This window comes from Schistocerca cancellata, chromosome 9 (assembly GCF_023864275.1).
Source record: "Schistocerca cancellata isolate TAMUIC-IGC-003103 chromosome 9, iqSchCanc2.1, whole genome shotgun sequence".
Taxonomy (NCBI): domain Eukaryota; kingdom Metazoa; phylum Arthropoda; class Insecta; order Orthoptera; family Acrididae; genus Schistocerca; species Schistocerca cancellata.
In genome coordinates this window covers 249180783-249201444 of record NC_064634.1, presented here as the reverse complement: position 1 = coordinate 249201444, position 20662 = coordinate 249180783, and the positions used below count along the sequence as shown (strand labels likewise).

At 38.3% G+C, this 20662-nt stretch overlaps 1 protein-coding gene across 1 annotated transcript in view; it reads left to right on the top strand.

Moving 5' to 3' along the window:
• Positions 1 to 20662, top strand: part of LOC126100186 (small G protein signaling modulator 1-like) — a 292492-nt gene that overhangs the window by 263319 nt on the left and 8511 nt on the right. Inside the window, exon 25 of the mRNA XM_049910745.1 lies at positions 8174 to 8341. Coding sequence (XP_049766702.1) covers positions 8174 to 8341 — 168 coding nt within the window. The remainder of the gene's footprint in view (positions 1 to 8173; positions 8342 to 20662) is intronic.

Sequence of the window (20662 nt, the reverse complement as noted above, 5' to 3'; positions counted from 1 at the left end):
GTTGTGACCTATTATTGAGTACTGCTCGAGGGTTTGGGGTCCGTACCAAGTTGGATTGAAGGAAGATATGAAAGTAATTCTGAGGTGGGCTGCTAGATTTGTTGCCAGTAGGTTTGAACAACACATAAGTGTTACAGAGATGCTCCAGGAAATGAAATGGGAATCCCTAGAGGGAAGGCATGTTCTTATTGAGAAACTGTGGTGAGAAAATTTAGAGAATCAGCATTTGAAGCTGACTGCTGAATGATTCTACTGCCACCAACATACATTGTTCATAAGGACCACGAAGATAAGATGCAAAAAATTAGGGCTCATATGGAGGCATATAAACAGTTGGTTTTTCCTCACTCTATTTGTGAGTGGAACAGGAAAGGAAATAAGTAGTAGTGGTAGAGGGAATCCTCTGCCATGCACCAAATGGTGGCTTGCGGAATATGTATGTAGATGTAGTAGCTATGTAGATTTTGTGAATGAATAAGTTTCATTCTCTGTAGAGCAATCATTCTCAAATCCAAACTAGTTTTACTGACCAATTTATTTTAGTTCAGGTGGGATACGTAGTGAAGCAGGTTAGTATTTACTGACATCCCTATCACCTTTTTTTATAGAGGTGTATAAGACAGGGCTTATTACTGTATCTGCAGACAAAGCTTACTCTCACCGTGGTGGCTGCTGGGAGTGACCCAAAGGCATTTGCCATATACAGTCACTCCCATCAGACACTGCACCAAGTGTCCACTTTGTGTATTTAATATGTGGTAACAAATCTTTAGTACTCTGTTCTGTACACTACCAGATCCAGATGAGCTTCATTTTTGAGAGAATATATGATTTTCTTAATGTCAAGGGGAGCAGTTGGTAACACATTCGTATGATTCAGGTTGTTTTTCCAATATACTGCTTTGATTTTTCTCTTGAACAGTTTGTCCCTCTGTTTTCTGCTGTGCATAAGAAATGATTGTTGAACATATTTGCTACCCATGACTCATCATTTATGACCTTTCATTTAATTCAGTAGTGTTGTTATCCTGTTCCTTCAATGGTTGTTGCAGGGTTTCAGTTAATTTATAAAGTATCTCATCACTGGTCTTCATCTTCAAGGAGGCTCTGAATCCCCAACTCATTTATAATTATTCTTATGTCTGTAGAAGAATTCAACTTCTACCAAAACCAAGATTCATAAACACTGATTTTAGGAAGGCTTTTATTATGCCTTTAATTCCTAAATGTGATCTGAAGTTAATCAACTAAGTACATCTCATTTTTAACACTCTTGAAACATCTAGGGGGAGGGGGGCAATACATCAGTATTTACATTATAATCATCTTATGGTCACTGGTATTCATTGACCCCATGGTTTGTGCAGAAGATTCTTTGCCACCTTCAATTACTTTGCATGTCATGATGCCAAGTACAGGTTTAACGCTCTTTGGACAGCTCGGAGCTCATGCGGAATTCCTTGGCCAGTAACAATAAAACATATGAAACTAGAGTTGCTCCTTAATAAATGCTCTTACATAATGATTAAACTCCTAACCTCTGGACAATTTTTCCAGATAAACAAACAAACAGACATTCTGCTAATAAAGCTTGTTCAATTATATCCAAAATTGGTGCAAGAATTCACCCTTAATTTAAAAAAAATGATTTATTTTCAAAAAACTTTGGCTTGCAGTTTGGAAATCTCATACCCTCACATTGTTCTGTAATTAAATACAAAAACTGGGTGGAGGGCAAAGTAAATTGTATAGGTGTGGCACAACATCTTATCTAATTTTAAGTTCAAATAAAAAAAAGATAGGTCAAAGTGAAGAAGCTGTTTTAATATGGATGATACTTGCACAGTGGAAATTAAAAAATGTGTCATGCATGCCGTGTCCTCTACTATCAATGCATTGTTGAAAGTGACTTTCAAAACTCTGTACCACTCTTAACGAGCATTTCGTGAGGAGTAAGGCCAGTTTCTTCCTGTATTGCATTTCCTAGGGAAGGAAAAGTCCTTGGTCGAAGTTTGAACATCTCAGTTTTAAGATGCCCTCATAGAAAAAAATTGCATAGTGTAAAATCTGATGATCATACTGGCCAGAGGATGTCACCACGAGAAGAAATTAAGTGTCTGGGAAACATTTGTCTTTGCATTTGAAGAGAACCCAGAGCTGTACGAGTGATGGCTCCAGCCTGATGATTGCATACACTGTTATCTGCAGTGCACTGGATCTTGATGCAAAACAAGTGTTGATCATGTGAATGTAATGTTGAAAGTGTACTGTCACAATAGAATCATCCTCTTCAGAAAAGTGAGGACCAGTTATTGTGACACTCTAACTGTGCTCAATACAGTAATATGGTCATTATGTAGTGGTTTTTTGTTAAGTTAAGGAGGGTCCTGTCCGCTCCAGTATTGGGAATTTTGTCGATTACTGCATCCTTATAAGTGAAAATGTGCTTCATCACTACGAAGGACCACAGCACCTTCAGGCTCATTTTGAAGGACATTTGCACATGATCTTACATGACTATCATAATCATGTTCAAACAATTTTAAACAATGAGCATCATGTGTTAATAAAATCACAAATCCCATTGCAAAATTCAGTGTAAACTTATTTTTAATTATTTTTCAATGTGTGATCTCATCCACATCCCCCTTTTATCTCCATTGTGTTTAATTATAGCTATTGGAATGGATTTCTTTTCTTCGGTTCTGTTAGCTTAGGAACTGATAAAAATAAATTGATAAAAATAAATAGAATTAGAACAGTTTCAAGGTTTGGATTATATGGTGGATAATGAAGCATATCCAAAATAAATTTCATGATTGTTTTATGCTCATGCATATCAAGTGTCATGGAGCAGTGTGACATTTTCAGCATATTGACATTACTCATGAAAGGCATGATGTAACTTTACCAGTGTTCTATAGCTTTCAGATCAGACTTCACATAGGCTTATGCACACAGAAATCCTAAAAATAACAACATGTATCCCTCAGAAAACTTGGAATTTTATTTTACTGTAAAATATATATATATATAAGAGTGACACTGAATTTTTCCCTCTGCCCCATAGTAAAATATATTCCATTACAAACCAGTCTGCATATTCTCAAGCTTGAGACAGTATGTTCAGTCAGAGTCAATCAATAGTTTTGCTTCCTTCCAGAAATTTGTGCAGTGTAGATATTGTTAAACCTCATCAGAGTTTTGTTAGACTCATCTGTACTATGTCCACACTAACTGCAATTCGTCATGCATGTTACCATACTTTCAATGTAAGAAGGATTGCACCACTTACAAGTTAGGCAAGATAGACAGGTAATACAAGTCATTCTGCCATCAGAAGTTACTGTGCTTGTTACTTGTCACGTAGAAGGTAGTAAATCAGTAAGATTCACCTGGCTTCCTTCAAAGGGTCTTTCACAGCAGTAGAGGCAGAAGGTTCCACTGTGGGAGGTGCGGAGTCCAAATCCGCATTTAGATTCATGTACTTTCTCTAAGTTATTTCAGGAAAATGTTATGATGGTTCCTTCAAAAAGGTTGCAATGATGTTAAATTGAGTTTGTGTTCTGTTTCTTTTGACTGTGCTGTCAAGAGCTATATGAAACTTTTTTCTTCTTCTTAGAAGCTCATTATCCTATTTACTGACAATGATAGTGTTGTGCTCATTTTTGTCTGATATCTTCATCATTTTCTTCTTCTGTGCCATATTTCCCATGCCCTCCTAGTTTCAAAGCTTTGTGTATTTCTTTCGTATTTCATTATTATTCATATAGATTACCCAAAGTTTTCTTTAACTGTTGGGGATAAATATTTCTATGAATTGTTGAATGAGGTTGTAGCTTGTTGGCTCCTTTGTCCATGCCAAAGATAAGCAAATGACTCATGTCTGATGACCTTAGTGTCAATCAGAAACTAGATGTTGACAGGTGACTGTTATAGCCAACACACTTCGCTACAGCTAATGTGTATAAGCATCTACATGAGCCACTAGCCCAGTGCTGCTGAGACTAGTAAGTGTGCAAATCTGCAGGTGTATTATTCGGTCTAGTTATGAAGCTGTGAACGCATGATTGTACAAGCAACAAAGGCTCCAGAAATGTTTTTTTGTTTACAGCTTTGCTTTCTTGTGCATGGTTGTGTGTGATGTACGTTGTTCGGAATGGTGGTTATTTGAGTGACTAAAAGGCTAAAAAGAGTAGGAAGAGCAAAAAGTTCTTTGTCAAACAATTACTGTATGTATTAGGATGTAGTGATTTGGAGTTTGATGATAAAGAATTGGAGAAGGATAGCTGGAATCTTGAGAATGCAAAAGCCTGTCATAGTTGTGATAGTGTGGAATCAGAGCTTTCAAATATGCTTTGTGACAGTGCAGAATTGGAAGCCATGGAAAATGATGGTGATGAAATTGTTGATGTTGGTGAAGAACCCTCACTGGCAGAAGTTAATATTATCTGGTGAGTATTGGCATGATGAATCACAAGATGCAGAATCTTTTGTTTACAAAATGAGAATGTTTACTTATTCATATTAATAGCAATACCCCTATCAATTTCTTCAGGGTACTCCTTATAGATTATATATTCCATGATATAGTTGGTGAAAAATACAACAATGCTGTGAATATATTTTTGAGTGATGCTGTGAAGAAATGGTCTAGCACTTGTAGCTGGAAGCTTGTTAGAGCCAGCGACAATGTTAATGGCCTCTTGCTGTACAGCTCACAAGAAATGATGCATTGTCAACTTGGCTGAAAGTACGTAGACAGCAGCCATGTTACAACTTGGCAACATTTCAGACCAGTTCACTTGAATCTGCCTTATGTTTGAAGAATTAGTACAGTTTACAACTAAGATCCCTTGCCTGTTTGTGAAATGCTTGGTGCCTTCCGGTGCTTCAGCCATTATGAGAAAACTCGCAGAACACCATGGAAATCAGTCAGTCATAGTTTAACACTTGTAAAATATGATAAAACACTCAAATATAATGGAATTTTCCACAGTACAGAATGTGTAAACAGACAGATTGCTGATTGGCTAGCTGCACAGCTGTCTGCTGCACATCTGTGGCCCAGGGGCCATAAACACTGTTGTCAACTATACTATAGATGAAATACTTGTTTTCCTGGATGCTGCTTGCACAGGGATGCTTGACGATATGGGTGGAAAAATCTCTTTGTGAAAAGAACAATTTACATTTGTTAGAGAAGCTGCAGTTCGGTCAACATTCTGTGTTGACAATTACTACAATAACCTTTAGTTTATTGAATCTGAAAACACACTGCACTGTGACTTTAAGGTAAAATGGGAGGAACACCCCTAAAGAAACTGTACCTCTAAAGTGGGTAAAAGGGAATACAGTTGCTCACTATTTGCAAGGTGTGATTATCGTAAAATGGAAGGCATAGATGAGAGATTAGTTACATTTCCACAGAATTTCATAATATGGTGGTACAAGTGACAAATTAAAGCTAGCAAACAGTCTCAAAACTGCTGCCAATTATCAAATTCAGTGCAAATATGTCCAGGATTTGATAGGCAGCACCAGTTGCTGTCATATTATTTGTTGGAAAAAAGATCATGCGCTGGCTCAAAAAGCTATTCTCCCACATCTCTGTCATGCTACTTTTCAGTTCACACCACCTATACAAGAAGTACTCTGGGAGTAAAATGGTACTGTATGAAAGTATAATAAAAGGAATGAAGCAACAGCCACTCCCAAGGGAAGTACCAAAAGAGATGAGGAAGAGATTTGTTTGTAAAATACCCAGAGTTTATAGAAAGTTTCAGAGAGAGCATTGGGGAATAATTAACAAGAATGGGGGAAAGAATGGGTAGCTTTGAGAGATGAAATAGTGAAGGCAGCAGAGGCTCAAATAGGTAAAAAGACGAGGGCTAGTAGAAATCCTTGGGTAACAGAAGAGATATTGAATTTAATTGATGAAAGGAGAAAATATAAAAATGCAGTAAATGAAGCAGGCAGAAAGGAATACAAATGTCTCAAAAATGAGGTCGACAGGAAGTGCAAAATGGCTAAGCAGGGATGGCTAGAGGACAAATCTAAGGATGTAGATGCATATATCACTAAGGGTAAGACAGATACTGCCTGTAGGAAAATTAAAATTAAAGAGACATTTGGAGAAAAGAGGACCACCTGTATTGAATATCAAGAGCTCAGATGGAAAACTAGTTCTAATCAAAGAAGGGAAGGCAGAAAAGTGGAAGGAGTACATAGAGGGTCTATACAAGGGCAATGTTATTGAAATGGAAGATGACATAGATGGAGATGAAATGGGAGATATGATATTGCGTCAAGAGTTTGACACAGCACTGAAAGATGTTGAAACTAGGTCCCGGGAGTACACAACATTCCATTAGAACTACTGATGGCCTTGGGAGAGCCAGCTGTGATCTGGTGAGCAAGATGTATGAGACAGGTGAAATATCTTCAGACTACAAGAAGAATATAATAATCCCAATCCCAATGTAAGTGTTGGCACCTGCCTGAAAATTACTGAACTATCTGTTTAATAAGTCATGGCTGCAAAATACTGACACGAATTCTTTACAGACGATCAGAAAAACTGGTAGAAGCCAATCTTGGGGAAGACCAGTTTGGATTCCATACAAATGTTGAAACATCAGAGGCAATACTGACCCTATGACTTACCTTATAAGATAGATTAAGGAAAGGCAAACCTACATTTCTAGCATTTGTTGACTTAGAGAAAGCTTTTGACAATGTTGACTGGAATACTCTCTTTCAAATTCTGAAGGTGGTAGGGGTCATATACAGGGAACAAAAGGCTATTTACAATTTGTACAGAAACCAAATGGCAGTTATAAGAGTAGAGGTGCATGAACGGGAAGAAGTGGTTGGGAAGGGAACGAGGGTTGTGGCCTATCCCCGATGTTATTCAATCTGTACATTGAGCAAGCAGTAAAGGAAACAAAAGAAAAATTTGGAGTAGGAATTAAAATCCATGGAGAAGAAATAGAAACTTCGAGGTTTGCCTATGACATTGTAATTCTGTTGGAGACAGCAAAAGACCTGGAAGAGCAGTTGAATGGAATGGGCAGTGTCTTGAAAGGAGGATATAAGATGAACATCAACAAAAGCAAAATGAGGATAATGGAATGTAGTCGAATTAAATCAGGTGATTCTGAGGGATTTAGATTAGAAAATGAAAAACTTAAAGTAGTAGATGAGTTTTGTTACTTGGGGAGCAATATAACTGATGATGGTCAAAGTAGAGAGGATATAAAACGTAGACTGGCAATGGAAAGGAGAACGTTCCTGAAGAAGAGAAATTGTTAACATCGAGTATAGATTTAAGTATCAGGAAGTCTTTTCTGAAAGTTGTTGGAGTATAGACATGTATGGAAGTGAAACATGGACGATAAATAGTTCGGACAAGAAGAGAATAGCAGCTTTCGAAATGTGCTGCTACATAAGAATGCTGAAGATTAGATGGATAAATCATGTAACTAATGAGGAGGTACTGAATAGAATAGGGAGAGGAGGAATTTGTGGCACAGCTTGAATTGAAGGAGGATTCGGTTGATAGAACATGTCCTGAGGCATCAAGGGATCACTAATTTAGTAAGACCAAGAGATGAATATCCTAAGCAGATTCAGAAAGATGTAGGTTGTAGTAGGTACTTGGATGAAGCAGCTTGCACAGGATACGTTGGCATGGTGAGTTGCATCATACCTGTCTCTGGACTGAAGACAACAACAACACAACAACAACAACATGATTTCAGCTTGTAGCCCACACACATTTAGCAAGTTTGTGCCTCATAGGTTAATGGTTTATACTTAAACCCACAACTAATGTGTTAAGGTAAGATTTATTCTACATGTTTGAATTTCAGGCTTGATGAATTCTGGATTGAACACTTTTATAAGCAAAACTTCAGTGTTTTTCCTCCCAAAAGTCAGTCCTTTTCCGCAGGCAGATACATCACTCATACAGAATCTGTGAAATGACAGTATCTTCTGCCTTTAATTGTAATTTGTAGAAAAATAATAAGAAGTCAAAAGCAGGAAATATAATCATTTAAACAAACTTCAGTATGCTCTGAAATCATGTATATACTTGTTTTAAGGGATAGAATAAATGAAGCACACGTAAAATTAATAACTGAGTGAACTTTGTAATCTTTATTTTCAGAACTGGTGTATGAAGATGTCTTCAGTGTTTGGGAAACAATCTGGGCAGCAAAGCATGTTTCATCATCATATTTTGTACTTTTCATTGCATTAGCTTTAGTGGAGACCTATCGGGACATTATACTTGGTAATAGCATGGACTTCACAGATATCATCAAATTTTTCAACGGTAAGTAAAATCGATTGCATATAAGACAGTTGAAACTTCCTTCTTGACATCATTTTTGTATAAAATATTACAGGAACTTCTGACAAAAATTTAGATAATATCCTGTTCCAAAATGTAGCGGCCTTAGAAAAAGAAAGAAACAAACTATCACATCAAAGTGATTCTTTTTGCTTTGTAATTTGTTCAGTTACATTGTTTCCTTGGGCAACACAACTATTTGAAACTAACTTTACTGGTTTTGTTTGTTGATACACCAAGGTTACCCCTTGAGAGTGGAAGTGTAGACTGAATGAGGAGGGTTAGTCTCCAATTGAAAACAATATACAGGATGTCAAGACAAAAAAGAATGTTCCCTTAAAAATCTCAAGCCCCCTGATGTAAAATTAGAATCCTTTGTATACTGAAAGCAAGGTAACATATCTGAGTTTTTTTTTTACCTAACTTACAAATATTTAATGTGGGTTCCCTTTGTGACATGGGAGATATCTGTTTAATAACCCATTTCCTCCCAAACTCAAATTGACATATCTCTTGCAACAGCAGCAAAGGCTTTGTGATAACATCTCACAGCTCTCTCAGATTTTTAGCCAATGGATGAACAAAAACATATTCTTTGACAAATCTGCATAAAAAGAAGTCACTTGGCACCATATTTAGGCATCGGGGGCCATCTCAGAATACTTCATGCTCAGGGTTGTGTGCCCTATCCAACTGCTGTAGGAGACATTAATTCTGATACCCTCTAAGATCATTATAGAAGCAGACTGGAGCTCCATCCTGAATGAATTTTTTACAATCCTCTTAAAGAGGAGAATATAAATATACGAGTATCCCATTACACTTCTTTTAGCAAAGAGAAATGGCTCTTAAAGCTTCATTCTGCAGATGGCTGCAAAAACTTCCAACTTTGGTGAGTCTCTGACACACTCACTAATTTACTGAGTGTGTTGTGAACGCTATTGACTTTGCCATTGATATGGAAGGTCAACTCATCACTGTACACTACCTTGTACATAATCATCATTCTCCAGGAATCCCAACACATGTATAAAGAAGACGTGTGAAGTTATTTGTTGTCTTCAGTGACTTCCTACACAGGTTGCAGCTTGTCAGCCTTGCATGTCAAAGGGACAATATTTACTCACAACTCACTTTTCGAGCTGATTTTGTGGGGGTGCATTGGAAGGATTGTCGAACTATATCGATGTCTCCTCTGAATGCGAAGTGCAGCTGATGCCTTTGTCTTTGCATAGGTACACTGTCTTGATGAGCTGTTTATATCAGTGCTTAACTCACAAGGAATCATGCCTTTAAAACTTAATGCAATCAGTCATGCGTCAAGCATTTTACTCACTCTCAACAAGCAGTCTGAACTGTACCTAGTAAGTGTAAATTAGTATTTTTTGTTATTTTTATAATGACACACTCATATTTTACTATTTAAAATATTTATTTGCAGTTTAGAATAATCAGTATATCTATATTGCTGCTAATAATGCTGGGACAATTAAAATAGCCAGTCTTTTAGGGTGCTAATTAAAAAAATAGAAAAAGAAATGACAAAACACGTATTTCTTGTTATTTAACTTCTATGACTTAATCTTCATCATATATCTGGGCTTTGCACATATCACATAATGTTCCAGCATGTTCATTACACAAAAATTTTTGACAATGAGTGTATGCATTTTTTTGTCTTATAATTTTGGTGCCTTGGACAGGCCAGACATATACCACTGTGTTTTTCGGCATTTGAAACTTCAGTTCCATTGGTAAATCATTCTGTAATTTGCTGTAGAGGATGACAGGTTTTGGATTTTACTCCTATGTACATCATCTTCCAGCCACACCAAAATTCTTTCTTCTTGTCTCCTCATATATAAAACTACAAAATAATATTAGTTTACTCATTTCATGTATACTTAGCAATTTTAAGTAATAAAAATATGCAATAAATCGAGCACAATACATATAAAATGACATTTAAAAAATGTGAATAATGAAATAAATACTTAGTTCGACACTCGTGTGGTGAGATAAATGCCACAGGGTGATGGCCGACCCGACCAACTGACCTCTGCAAAACCTGCACACTGACACAATGACAACAGTTTGTGTGGGTCACGAATGTGTAAAACCCAGCTACTGAGTCATGAGAATCATGTAAGAATTGTAGACAAAATGCTAAGTGTTTCAAAATTTCTGTGAGCAAATGGAGTTCTTGCCAGATTGGCTCCAGACACACAAGTTGCACTGAATTGTGATGACAGACATTGTCTTTGCATGTTACAAAGCACAAACTGCCTTTTATTCTTGTGTAGGTATCTCTTGAAAAAATTCTGGGCTGGATACTGATATTTCAGTCAAAGCTTGGAGTATCTGAAGTAGCAATTCCTTTCTCTAGTATCTCCATCCACACACTGGGCACCCAGAACAAAAAAACTGAGAAAAGGCTACTCTCTTTTTTGGACACCCTGTGTAACTGTGTTTTGGTTGTGTTCAGTCTTCTTCAGTGTGATTTTTGAAAGGAAGGAATTTTAGGGTGTAATGTCTTGTTGCTGATGTCATTAGAGATTGGTAATAAGCTCGAATAAGGAGAGGTTGGGGAAAAAAATCAGTTATGTCCTTTCCAAAAGAATCATGCCATCATTTGTATTAATTGATTTAGGGAAACTGTATGAACCTAAATAGAGACAGCTGGACAGGGATATGAACCCCGTTGCTAGTTGAGTGTACCAACCATTCCACCACTTCGCTCGTTTGAGTTTGTTGTCACACTGGGGTCAAGCGTAATTCCAGCTTTCATAGACTGAACCCATTTTATATACAAAATAAGTAAATAATTGGCTTTGAAACAGTCCAAATCAGTGTTGGAATATAATAGAAATAAATGACAATTTGCATTGTTTTAAGATCAACTCTGAATTTATATAATATATGAAAGTTAAATCGAGGAACATTGAGGAAGTTACATATGTTCCCCGTGTGACAGCAAACTTGACTGAGCAAGGTGGCAAAGTGTTAGTACATTGGACACACATTTAGGAATGGTGTTTAAATTCTTGTCGAGTGATCTTGGTTTAGATTTTCGTGTTAGTATTTTACAAAAGTGACTCGTTAAATTGGTGGTTTGGTAATATTCACTGCTGTAAGCACTTAGCATCTTTGGTATAGGTTTATAAGTGGTGTACATATTGACTACAGGAAAATTAAAGAGACCTTTAGAGAAAACAGAACCACTTGTATGAATATCAAGAGCTCAGATGGAAACTCAGTTCTAAGCAAAGAAGGGAAAGCAGAAAGGTGGAAGGAGTATATAGAGGGTCTATACAAGGGTGATGTACTTGAGGACAATATTATGGAAATGGAAGAGGATGTAGATGAAGATGAAATGGGAGATACGATACTGCGTGAAGAGTTTGACAGAGCACTGAAAGACCTGAGTCGAAACAAGGCCCCGGGAGTAGACAACATTCCATTAGAACTACTGGTGGCCTTGGGAGAGCCAGTCCTGACAAAACTCTACCATCTGGTGAGCAAGATGTATGATACAGGCGAAATACCCTCAGACTTCAAGAAGAATATAATAATTCCAATCCCAAAGAAAGCAGGTGTTGACAGATGTGGAAATTGGCGAACTATCAGTTTAATAAATCACAGCTGCAAAATACTAACGCGAATTCTTTACAGACGAATGGAAAAACTAGTAGAAGCTGACCTCGGGGAAGATCAGTTTGGATTCCGTAGCAATATTGGAACAAGTGAGGCAATACTGACCTTACGACTTATCTTAGAAGAAAGATTAAGGAAAGGCAAACCTACATTTCTAGCATTTGTAGACTTAGAGAAAGCTTTTGACAATGTTGACTGGAATACTCTCTTTCAAATTCTAAAGGTGGCAGGGGTAAAATACAGGGAGCGAAAGGCTATTTACAATTTGTATAGAAACCGGATGGCAGCTATAGGAGTCCAGGAGGATGAAAGAGAAGCAGTGGTTGGGAAGGGAGTGAGACAGGGTTGTAACCTATCCCTGATGTTATTCAATCTATATATTGAGCAAGCAGTGAAGGAAACAAAAGAAAATTTGGACTAGGAATTAAAATCCATGGAGAAGAAATAAAAACTCTGAGGTTTGCTGATGACATTGTCGTTCAGTCAGAGACAGCAAAAGACCTCGAAGAGCAGTTGAACGGAATGGACAGTGTCTTGAAAGGAGGATATAAGATGAACATCAACAAAAGCAAAACGAGGATAATGGAATGTAGTCAAATTAAGTCGAGTGATGCAGAGGGAATTAGATTAGGAAATGAGACACTTAAAGAATTAAAGGAGTTTTGCTATTTTGGGAGCAAAATAACTGATGATGGTCAAAGTAGAGAGGATATAAAATGTAGACTGGCAATGTCAAGGAAAGCGTTTCTGAAGAAGAGAAATTTGTTAACATCGAGTATAGATTTAAGTGTCAGGAAGTCATTTCTGAAAGTATTTGTATGGAGTGTAGCCGTGTACGGAAGAAACATGGACGATAAATAGTTTTGACAAGAAGAGAATAGAAGCTTTTGAAATGTGTTGCTACAGAAGAATGCTGAAGATTAGATGGGTAGATCACATAACTAATGAGGAAGTATTGAACAGGATTGGGGAGAAGAGAAGTTTGTGGCACAACTTGACCAGAAGAAGGGATTGGTTGGTAGGACATGTTCTGAGGCATCAAGGGATCACCAATTTAGTATTGGAGGGCAGCGTGGAGGGTAAAAATCGTAGAGGGAGACCAAGAGATGAATACACTAAGCAGATTCAGAAGGATGTAGGTTGCAGTAAGTACTGGGAGATGAAGAAGCTTGCACAGGATAGAGTAGCATGGAGAGCTGCATCATACCAGTCTCAGGACTGAAGATCACAACAACAACAACAACAACAACAACAACAAGTTTATTTGCCTAGCCTGTGATATTGGCAGCATTATTGCAGCAAGCACTCTGGTGGACACAGCCAATGTTACACATGGTATGTTGATATATTTCACCTGCTCACGTCAACAAGACCACTGCCAACAATCATCCTTTTATTATTGAACACATGGGTGTACATTTATATGAGATTTCATGTATTAGTTGACAAATGCTGTGTCACTGCAATATGATCCTTGAGGGAATAAATTCCTAAACCACAGTATGCTGCTAAAATGCGTGTCTGTCTGACATAAAGAAATTTAAGTAGTTAGTTGCAGAAATCATCAGGATTTATCATCGCATACCCTTCATTAGTGCTGTTTTTATTACAGGTCATCCAAAACTTTTAGGCAGTTTAGCAAGGGTACTAAACTGAGTACTCTGAGTATAAATGCTTGGAAATAAAGATTTGGTTTATATCAAAATAAATAATTTCAGTCATATAAAAACAGCTGAAGTTTGTAGGAAATGTCAAAGTGATGACAAAAATGCAGTACAGTAGCGAACGGAACTGAATACTGAGTTCAAAAACTTTTGACCCCTTAGCTTGTAGAGGGGATTTATAACTTGAGTAAAATTGCTGATCCACCAGTACTCTTCAAATTGTATTCTTCTAAGTGTAATAGTTAATGGGTACTTGTTCAACGAATTTTTCCCCATGTGATACAACAGTGTCATTAATTTGTAACATAAGCATAGTTATTTGTCAGGAAACTTGGTCAGCCCTTTGTGTCTAGTATTGCCTAATTGCTACTATGTTTCTAATTAACAGACACCAGTTTCTCCAAGTTAGGGTGATTCCTAGTGGAGAGCTCTTCTCAGTGCATTTGTTCAGCTTTCAGGCAACTACATCCTGCTAGAAACCTTACATTAAGTGGATTTCTGTAGATTCATATAATGGGTAATGCTCCATATATGACAAGTTGTCACAAAATGTAAACAGAAGTAATCTTCACCACAGACACATCACAGATGATTATGTGTTGTTTATTGAGATAACACCACCAGTGTCAGTGCAGATTGCGGAACCAGTAAAGTGGCAGTTGGCTTCGAGCACAATCAAGTGAGAACTTAGACAACCTGCGGGGAGAAGAGTGAAGTAGGGGAACAAGCCCTAACTCCCTCTCACAAGGCTGGCAGTCTACATCTGTGTTCTGTGCTCCTGAAAAAGTAGAACTGGTATGGAATCACCGATCCCTTCTGGTTTTGTGTGGGTCGTACTCAAATTCCATCATGGACCGGGATTAGCCTCTTCACTCATTTCAAAATATGAAAATAAAACAAGCAACACACAACACAAAGCAAAGCAGAGTACACACAGCATTCACTAATGAATACAGAGCAATTGTCTGCGGAAGTTGGCACTCATAAACAGGTTAGTTCAGGCTCAACCTTTAAGGGCATATAAGCAAACATAAATCAATGCCCCCCCCCCCTCCTCCCACAGACACACACACGTCTAAAGCTGCTTTCATAAAGTGTCTGCATTATAGTAGGCCTTTGTTTAAAATAAAACAACAGTGTACAAATAGATGCATCACACACATTTGGCTAGTTGCTGCCTCCAGAAGCTGCAGCTACCTATAGAGCTGATAGAAATGCATAATCAAAAGCCTTCTACATCTACATCTATACTTTGCAAACCATCATGAGGCATATGGCAGATTGTATGGTAGTCAGGTTTATGGCTCAACAGGTCCTTCCATTCTGAAAATACTTGACCCTGTTCACCATTGTGGGTGCACCTGGCTATTGGTGCCTTTTGCACTAGTCCGTAGACAGTCTCCTTGCAGAAGCGGGGATTCCCCCTCTACAAACATGACGGAGCCAACTCCTGGTTTCTTATGCAATTGCCATTTGCCGAGTCCCTCACCATGCCATGCACCTCAGTCCATTTTTGAAATGAGGGAAGTCTCCCTTCTGACAACCATAAACGGGTGGGATTGCTGGTTGAAATGCGTCTTCGCTTCCCTCTGTTGAGATCTCCATCTCCACTCAGTGGAATGTGCCCCATGTATTTCCTCCCACACCCCCCATTGGATGGTGCCTAGACTACGGGTTAGGACCGGCCTATTCCAGGGTCCTAAGGTCTGTATCACCCCTATGGTCTTCCGGTGTCTTGTACGTTCCATCCTTGCAGAGTTCCAGGGTGCCAAGATCTTCTGCACATATGGTTCTAAGATGATAGATAAGACAGGATACGCGGTCATGTCTCCTACTGGCTTAGAACACCATTTATGGCCAGGACCATACAGTCTGTTCACAACAGAGCTGCTAGCCATTCATAGGGCCCTTCTTTTTGTTACTCAGGCCTCCCTCCACAGTGTTTTAGTATGTACCGACCCAGTGAGCAGCCTGCAGGCTGTCAACTGCTGCTACTTTCATGGAGCCTTTGGTTTCTGCTGTCCATGACCTTCTTTCTGCCATTAGCCAGCTGCTCAGTTGTCTTTCTCTAGGTCCCAAATCATGTGGGCATCACAGGGAATGAACTGGCTGATTATATGGCTAGAGAAGCAGATAATTACCCCCCCCCCCCCCCCCCCAATTCCCTTTCATGATTCCAGCTGTGGATAATGGCTCTACATCACATCTCTCTTTGCCAAAAGTGGAATGACATCTGGTGCACTAATGCTCTCAGTAATAATCTTCACACAGTCAAGGAGTCTACTGTCGTTTGGCACTCTTCCTTCCACTCCTCTCGGAAGGAGTCCACTGTCTTATACTGTCTATGCATGGTCATACCATGCTCACTCATTGTTTCCTCTTGTGTAGCGAACCACCCCTACAATGCGATAGTGGAGTCAGACTGAGGGTGTCCCATATATTGGTGGAATGTCCCCTTCTTTTGGCCCTTTGTACTAAGTATAATCAATTCCTTAATTTCAATATCACCAGGCGATTAATGGATGGTTGAACTGGTCCTCAGTTTCCTCCATGAAAGTGGTTTTTAGTTTCAGATGCAGGGTGTTTGTGGTTGGGGCCTCTCTTCATGTTGTCTTGTTCTGGAATGCGTGACCACTCCCCCTTGCAAAAACTGCTATTTTATCACACTGTTCCCCCAGTTTTTAGATTTGGGCTACCCTTTTATACATCCTCCTGTGTGTGTTTTAACTTCGTTTTATAGCCTGACTCCTTTGACTGGATCTGTCCACTTTTAGGGGGCCCTCTCTCTTCCGCATGTAACTTAGGAATCGCGGTACTGATGACATTGCCATTTAGTCCCATAACCTCCCCCCCATCCTCCCATCTGCATTAACTTTCAGGTTTTTAATTTGTATTTAGAGTAAGTTACCATTCATCACACCAAATAGCAATACTAAGTCATCTTGTATCCTCCTACAGTAACTTGACTAAGATACTTTCCCATACATTATAGCATCATCAGCAAAGAGCTAAGATTGCTGCTCACCCCATCTGTTAGATAGTTCATTTATATAGAGAACAAGAACAATCCTATCCACACTTCCTTGGGGTGCTCCTGATGACATACTTGTTTCCAATAAACTCTTGCTATCCAGGACAACGTCTAGGTTCTATTACTTATGAAGTCAAAGAGCCTGTTACATATCTGGGAACCTATTCTGTATGCTTATAGAATCTGCCTGTTACCCTACATCTTTGGTTCATAGTATATTATCTGAGAAAAGAGCAAGCCAAGTTTTGTATGAGTGATACTTTCCAAATCCATGCTGATTTATTGATCCAAGTTTTTCTGTCTCAAGAGAATTTATTATATTCAAACTTAAAACATACTCAAGAATTCTGTAAGAAACCAATGTGAAGGATATTGGTCTGGAATTATGGGGTCCATTCTTTTAGCCTTCTTATATTCAGATGTCACCTGGACTTTTCCAGTCACTTCAGAAATTGCACTGGATGAGAAATTCACTAAAATGCAAGCTGTGTAGGGTGCCAAAGCCAAAGAATACTGTGTGTAAAACCAAACTGGGATTCAATCCATATCTAGTGACTTATGTGTTTTCAACTCTTTCAGTAGCCTCTCAATGCAAGGGATGTGTGTTTCTGTTCCCTTATAGGAGTGTGTGTGATGGTCAAACAATTATATGCCTCTACAGTCCTCCTGCCTGAATGATTTATTGAAATGTGAAGTTAAGGATTTAGTTTTCCTTTTGCTGTCCTCTATTGCCACTAAGCTTTGAACCCACTTAATAATCTTATGAAGGACTAGAATTCTCATGGTGCTTGACAAGATATTCTGCCAAAGTACAATGGTGGAAGATGTATGCTTCTTCACTCTATCTTTTTATAGTCACATGAAATGATGCAGATTATAGTAGCGTGAATTGGTGCAAACACTGTTGTTCAGGAATTTTATGACACCACCTTTCCTTCCCCTTCCTGGCCAAGTACAGGAGTGAAAATTTTCCACTACTAAGATTTGAACCACCTAAATTTCAGTTTCAGTTTCTTAATACCAAAAGAATCGACTCGCCATATGATAGTACATCCTGACATACATGAGAAACAGTTTATAAAGGTTACAGTGCTTCATATACTCAACAGATTTTAGAACTATAAATTGAGTAGATGCTTCTTAAGTCCAGCATCTAGCATGATAAAGAATCGTCTAAGTCCACAAACAACACAGTTTTGAAGTTTTAAAGTGTAGACTGATGTAGTGAAGTGTCCTTTACCACCACTAGCTAGCCAAGGGCGCAACTTGTGTGTGACGGAGCAGACAGTGGGTGGAACATCTACTCTCAACTCACTATTGGCTGCTTTCCCTGTGATCAAAAGCGTGGTCCATCCAACAAACAAAAGCAGTTATGATTTTCTCATTTGGATCTCTGCTATGGCTTGATATTTTTGTAGTATTTCAGGATCTTTCCTTGAGTGAAGCACAGTGAAAACTATCATCCTAGTCTGTGAAACAAAGGTGCAGGAAATTGTTAAAGACATGGCATGGTTGGATGTAGAAGAACTCGTAAAGACTTCCTTTTGTTCTGCCTGGAGTAACACCTTAACACTATTCCTAAACCACACATCCCTGTGAATTTCTATTCTGCACAACATAACAAAATTTATATGGAGTGCTTAAAATGAAGTGTAGCCAATCTAAACATGTTTCACGATATTTAGAGAAATCATTAATTTTAGAATAACTTTATCAAATTGAAAGACAGTTCTAAACAGATGCGGGGAATGCATGTTTTGTATATGAAATACAAATTACTGTTGAATTACAGTATTGTAACACCATTTTTTTTTTGACAGCTCAAAAATGAGAGCACAGCTGTGTGTCACGTCATCACTAATCTTGCAGTGTGGATGATGGACAGAACCATCATCAGCTGCGTTTCTAAACAATGGTGGCAACTGGAAGAAAATCGTACTCCCTTCCCCTCAATATTAAACAGGAGCGACAAGGTGGATAGGGAGATGCTGGGCAGAATGAAAGAGACAATGTGTTTGCCTGATTTTAAATATTTTTACTGCTTCAATTTGGTTTCCTCATTATTTTGGCCTGTGCCCTTTCTTCATACTCTATGGAAAACTACTACATTTCCCTTTCTTTTCATTTTCAATTATTGCTTGCATTCTATAGAAATAATTAATTTTTGTGGTTTCCATTGTGTTTTGCATTTAATCTTCAGGAAAATTCAGAATGAAAATTCATTCCAGAGAGTATTTGCTATTACTAGCTGAAATTTTTTTAAGAACTCAACTAGTATTTCTCCTCTCTCATTCCTACTACTGAGCCCATATTCTCTGTTAACTTTGTGTTGCATCCCTTCCCCTACTACAGTGTTTCAATCACCAATGATTATTAGATTTTCATCTCATCTCCATATACATACTGAATTACCTCACTAGTGTCATATTCTCTCTCTCCCTCTCCCTCCCTCCCTCCCTCCCCTGACCCCTCTTTCTCTCATTTTTTCCATCACTCTCCCACTTCATCACCATCCTCATCGCCTTTCCTCCCCTTAGCTCCATTTCATTTTGTGCAGCCACTAGTTACTCTCACACTGTTCCACTGCCCTTTCCTCACCCCATGCGTCCTTCCCTACCCACTCCCAACTCTGCACCTTCATCTGCCCTTGCAACTGCCCTCGGTAATCATTATCAGCAGTCAAGCTTGCTGCGATTGGGAGCATCTGGGTGTCTGAATGGTTTGTAAGTGTGTGTGTGTGTGTGTGTGTGTGTGTGTGTGTGTGTGTGTGTGTGTTTGTGTGTTTTTGCTGAAGAAAGAGCTAGAGCTCAGAAGCTTTTGTAAATGTATAAAGCATTATTATTGAAAAAAGTGACTGGTTGCAGTTGTGTATAACTTATTTATAATACTGTATTCACTTGAGTGTTTCTGTGTATCACACACCAGTCAGCTATGGGCGAGTGGTTGCATTTCCTTTATTTTATGTAATTATATTTCCCCGTAAGGTTTGATCTTGCTGTAGGTTTTTGAGTAACCATTCCCATCCTCTAGCACCTATAAATATCATTCTTTCCTGTTTCCCATAATTTCCTTTCTTTGAAAAATTAACCATATAAAATCTGATTCCTAAGTATCACTTTTCATCAATTTAACAATGGAAAATTCAGGATGGAATGTAACAATATTAGAGAAGGAAAGTTGCTCCTCACCATATAGCGGAGATGCTGTCGCGATTGGCACAACTAAAAGATTCACACAATTATAGCTTTCAGCCATTAAGGCCTTTTTCAACAATAGACTCTCTCTCTCTCTCTCTCTCTCTCTCTCGCACGCACACACACACACACACACACACACACACACACACACGTCTGCAGTCTCAGGCAACTGAAATTTATTTATTTATCTAGCGTATGGTTAGTATCACATCACAAAAAAACATTTTTCCTTTAACAATACATGTACATATATTAACACATAGAAAAAATTGTAATTATCAATTAATTAAATTTACAATATTAGCAAAGCATAGAAAGCCACAGGCATATATCCAATTGCTGAATATATTCAATAGATATCTTAGTTACTATCAGGAACTCTTGTGGGTCATCAGGAAAGAAACATTTTGGGCATGAATGTATGTTATGCTGAACAGTTTGTTGTTCTGCACCACAGTCATAGCTGGGCTATATTTTCAGTCCAAATTTGAATATTGATTCAGCACATCTTCCACTATTTATCCTTACTCTGTTGAGTGTAGATAAGATTTTGGGGTGCTCTTCAAAACCTGGTGACCTGGACGAGATGCAGGCCATCTTAAGCTGTTGTGGAGTAGTGTTATGACATATTTTTGTTTATCTGTCTGTTGTTGTTACTCCATTGACTACCAAAAACTTTGCCCCTTTTTTAGAGGTGGTAGACAGGAGCAAAGTCTGTTTTATTAAGTGCAGGAATGTCCTTGTGTATAGGGAGATA